The sequence below is a fragment of the Crotalus tigris genome, unplaced genomic scaffold (genome assembly GCF_016545835.1).
Source record: "Crotalus tigris isolate CLP2741 ecotype Arizona unplaced genomic scaffold, ASM1654583v1 scf7180000023627.613776, whole genome shotgun sequence".
Lineage (NCBI taxonomy): Eukaryota > Metazoa > Chordata > Lepidosauria > Squamata > Viperidae > Crotalus > Crotalus tigris.
The window spans coordinates 408290-413471 of NW_024100088.1; the positions used below are offsets into that span (position 1 = coordinate 408290).

At 45.3% G+C, this 5182-nt stretch overlaps 1 protein-coding gene across 1 annotated transcript; it reads right to left on the bottom strand.

Moving 5' to 3' along the window:
• Nucleotides 1-1773: 1773 nt before the first annotated feature.
• On the bottom strand, nt 1774-3714 carry LOC120297529. The gene has a single exon (XM_039320254.1). It carries the CDS (start codon nt 3304-3306, stop codon nt 2401-2403), a length of 906 nt encoding a protein of 301 aa, XP_039176188.1. The 5' UTR covers nt 3307-3714; the 3' UTR covers nt 1774-2400.
• Between the last annotated feature and the right edge of the window lie 1468 nt (nt 3715-5182).

Below are 5182 nucleotides of genomic sequence, written 5' to 3' on the forward strand. Positions count from 1 at the left end.
GGATGGGATTTGGGATTCTGTCCACAAATTGAGTATTCATGATGTCATCAATTTGTGCAACTATATTTTTTCTGGGACTTATTGCAATCCTAAATCATTTTATATTTTCTGAAAGCCAATTAAATTGTATCTTTGATGCTTCAATTTAAGCAAAGTCCATTCAGATGGAAACAATTTTTATATAAATAGGTTAAACATTTATAAATCTATAACAAAGTAATTCAGTTAGTTCTTATGGTTTTTGGATATAAAAAATATTGTCCAACATTTACTGTTTCTCTTTTGAGTAAAAAATTTATTTGCCAAAACTGCATAGGTGAATGTCAAATTTCAGATTCACTCCACTCTTCTCAGATTACAATTCCAAGCAGAGGAAAAAAATAATTTAAACAAACAGTTCCCCCCCCCCCTTCCTGTCTCTGGCTCTTTAAGCAACGCAGCCAGCCGAAAGAGACAGGGGGGAAAAAAATCTCACCACCAAAAAATAGTTTCATCTCCTTCATATGCATTTTTCAATAAATTCTCTCATACATTCTCCATGAAATTCTTCTCATACAAATATTTACTATTATTTTCACAGTTTGGGAGAAAATGGGTGGGTTTTGAAGGCTAACACACACTTCAACAAATTAACTCATTCAGTTCCATACTGACTGTTTGCATAAAACCATTCCACATACAATTATTTCATTTCATACTTTCTCCAGGCAAACCATATATTCTTAGCAAGGCCTTTTTGTATTGTTATTATCAGAGAGGGCTTTGAGCCTCTTCCAAGTCTTGGAATAACACAGAACAACACAGACAAACGTATATACACAAATACTGTTACAACAACATTTATTTAGACATATAACTTGCTTTGCAAGAAACGAGAAAAATGACAAGGTGATTTCAACCAAAAAGTGGTTTTGAGGGCCCTTAATCATCTCCCATTTTTCTCACCATTCCAAGCCCAAGCATAATGTTCTGAGTGGCCACACACACACACATAACACAAAACACAACCAGACATTGGTCTGACAGTGTTAAACTTAACAGATTGCAGAGTTTCAAAGCATTCCGATTGCTCAAAAGACTTCACTCTGAGGGAGTACATTTGGATTTATGTCTCCAACTAATCAGCAAATGAATTAGCCTCCTCAGAAGAACCTGAAAATCCAATTAAAGATGTTTTTAGAAGGAATAAATTAGAAGGAATAAATTTTACTTAGTTGCAAGCAGAAGGGGGCTGATAGTTAATTGCTGCCCTTCTGAAGTATATGGGTCCATTTTTTTTCCTTTCCTGACAGGACTGAACACTATAGATGTAATACTGGAGCCCAAGGTTCAAGATGTAATTTATGCTCTATCTTTTAGCCTAAGCGTCAGATGCTCAAGATTCGAAGAACACTGTTTTCCTATCTCCCCAATCAGCTTTCTTATGTCCGTTTCAAGCGTTACCACACCTGACTTCTGTAGCAGGAGTCTGAACTCCTGTATGTGCTTTTGCTGAGGGTGAGATAATTTACAGCCCATACTTACTCACTGAGGGGTCTCGTAAGACGAAAGTGCACCTAGGAGTCTGTTCCAGACAATGATAAGTATGTTGGTGGCTGCTTCTTCCCGGAGGGGTCCCAAATGTCCCTGTTAACGAGTGTCAGCAGTAATCAGTCTTTAGTCATTGAAGGGTGCAAAGAAATGGCCGCCCGCAAGGAGCCTTTATTTGTTTATATTTCAAATAGCAAAAGTTACTGCATGGCAATAGCATTTCATTGAAAATCCTTTACCAATCCTCAAGAGTAAAAAGCTAGAGGCCATAAACAGGGAAACTTGTTGTTCACAGCCAGCCTTATCAAACTGGCCAAGGTCACACAGACCTGTGTACTTTCACATCACTATGGTGACATGAGGGGGGGAAGATAGATACAGAGAAGAGACACAAGCGTTGGGGGGCAGTATTCTGCGCACGACCTTTGCCTGTCTCTCACCTCTACAGGTGTTTTTAATGCTTCCAGATTCTTATGGTCTGTCCTCACCTGGAAGGGGATTTTGTTCCCCTCCAGGAAATGCCACCAGGTGAGAAGGGGCATTGCCTTACCTGAACGCCTTTTCTCAGCATGATGATGGAGAATCCACGGATGGGTTGTCTTAATCTTCCTGCTCCAATAAGACTAAGTCTGAAGCATAGGACCGCCTCTGCTGTGCCATTTCTACCCCAGTTTAGACTAAGGCGATACTCAGACTTTAATCCAATGCGTCTGCTTTCCTGATATCGGAACCAGGGCCAACTGACCTTAATGGGAGGGAGTGGATTCTCCATCATCATGCTGAGAAAAGGCGTTCAGGTAAGACAACGCCCCTTCTCCAGCATGATTGGATGGAGAATCCACGGATGGGACATACCAAAGCCCTGTGTACCTACGGGGGGGAAGCAGTTTGGGCCTGGGTCCCGTCAGATGTTAATGTGTGTTCTAATACCCTGCAACCAAATGAGGCAGTAGAGGAGGCATATTTGTCCATCTTATAGTGATGGACAAAGGAAGAGGGTGAGGACCATGTCGCTGCTCTACAAATCTCCTCTATGCAAGCCTGGGTCACCCAAACAGCTGAAGTAGCTGCACCCCGGGTGGAATGGGCTGTGATATGTCTAGGAGCTTGCAGTGACCGAGTCTGGTATGCCAGAGAAATACAAGCTCTAATCCATCTGCCTATTGTGGATGAAGAAACCTTTTGTCCTAATGACGAAGGGTGAAAGGACACAAACAGAGCCTCAGATTTGAGGACACAAACAGAGGATGAGGTTCTCTGTATGTAACAATGCAGGGCCCTGTGCACGTCCAGCTTGTTCCACTGCATCTCTATGTCATTGGATGGGTTAGGACAGAAGTCCGGTAAAATTATTTCTTGTGATCTATGATACAAGGAATTTACCTTGGGCACGAAGGAGGGATCTAGTCTAAGGGTTACCCTGTCATTATGGAAAATACACAGGTCTTTTCGCACTGAAAGAGCATGCAGCTCAGAAATTCTTTTGGCCGAAGTTACAGCAACAAGGAATGCCACTTTCATCGATAACTGTTTAAACAAACAAGTGTCAATAGGCTCAAATAGCGAAGAAACGAGTGCCTGTAAAACCTGGTGAAGATCCCACGAGGGGTATCGGTGTACGGTTGGTGGCCTGGCATTGTTTGCTCCCTTTAGGAAGGAGCGTACCATGGGGTGATGTGCCAGGGGAACGTCATTGCCGCAAGTAATTACCATGGCAAGTGCTGCTACCTGTCTATGGATGGTGTTTGTGGAAAGCCCCTTGTCCAACCCATCCATCAGGAACTCCAATATAATTGGCACGGAGATAGCCAAGAGGTCAATTTTGTGATCTGAACACCAATTACAGAAGCTCCTCCAGGTGGCATCATATATTCTATTTGTCGAGGGTCACCTGGATTGTTGAATCATCGCTATGACCCTTGACGAATATGAGTCTCGGCCTAAGGCCTGCCTCTCAAGTGCCAAATGGTTAACTGGAGCCACTGAGGGTCCGGATGATGTAGTTCCCCCTGAATGAGGGAGATACAACCTGCTGGGATCCTCAACGGAGGGGAGATGGAGAGCTCCATCAGGTCGGTGAACCATGGACATCTCAGCCAATGTGGTGCAACCAGGAGGACCTCTGCCTGTTTGTGAAGAATCTTCCGGATCGTGGTGGGAAGAAGTGATAAGGGAGGGAAGGCATAGAGCAGTTCCCTGGGCCAGGGACTGCGGAGCGCATCTGTCCCTTCCGCTGATGGAGACGGGAACCTGGAAAGGAATCTCGGGAGTTGGGAGTTGGTTGTGGAGGCAAAAAGGTCTAGGGTTGGAGAGCCAAACCTGTCCACGATCTCTCTGAACATTTTCGGGTCCAGTTGCCATTCGGCATGGTCCACAGTGGCTCTGCTCAGTGAGTCCGCCTGTTGATTGGTCACTCCGGATATGTGCTCTGCCCTGATGGAAGCAAGATTCAATTCCGCCCAAGACCCCAGCAACCGGGCCTCCTGCATGAGAGGCCTGGACCTTGTTCCCCCCTGTCTGTTGACATGGGCCTTGGCTGCAACGTTGTCAGTAAGAACCAGGACATGCCAACCTTGTACTATGCTGCTGAATTTCTTTAGGGCCATATGTATGGCTCTGAGTTCCAGCCAGTTTATATTGTTTTTTAGATCCTTTTTGGACCACCGACCTTGAGCCCAGTGTGACTGGAGGTGTGCCCCCCACCCAAATAGGCTGGCGTCCATGGTGAGGGTGATCCTGGCTGGCTCTTTGAATTCTGTTCCCCGTGACAGTGCTGGGGAGTCCCACCAACGAAGGGAGTTCAACGCCGACCGTGGAACTTGGACCTTCTGGTGGGATGCACTGGTGTGAAGCCTCTGAAATGCAAGGAGAAGCCACTGTAATTCTCTGGCATGGAGACGTGCCCATGGCACAATTCGCATGAAGGACACCATCTTCCCCAGGAGCTGTGACTACCTTGTCCCTTCGGATCCGACGTACAAGGGCCTGAATGGAGTCCCATCGGTCCTGTGATAGGTAGACCGTACAATCATTTGTGTCTATAATGGCACCCAGATGGAGGAGCCGAGTTGTTGGTATGGTATGGCTTTTCTGGAAATTTACAGAAAACCCATGCTCCTGAAATGTCTTGATGGCTAGGGCGAGGTCTGACTGAGCACTCTGGAATGAGGATGACTGTATTAATATATCATCTAGGTAGCATTGAACCCTGATTGGAAATTGTCTAAGGTGGGCTGCCAGCACTGCCAGTACCTTTGTAAATACTCTGGGTGCTGAAGAGAGGCCAAATGGTAAGGCTCTGTACTGGTACTGGCGTTGGGCATAGCTGAACCTGAGGAATTTGCAGTGGTCAGGAAGAATAGGAATATGCAAATATGCCTCAGTCAGGTCTATTGATGTAAGGAAGTCCCCTTGTCTGATGCTGGCCAGGATTGACTGCAGTGACTGCATCTTAAACTTCCTATACATCAGGTAAAAGTTTAGACTTTTAAGTCTAAGATTGCCCTCCAGCCCCCCGAAGACTTGTGAATGACGAAGAGGTTTGAGTAGAACCCTCGTCTTTTTTGGTCTTGTGGTACCGGTTCAATGGCTTGTATTTGTAACAGGTGAGCCATGGCCTCTGACATGAGAGCTGGTCTAGTCCTGCTTGTGG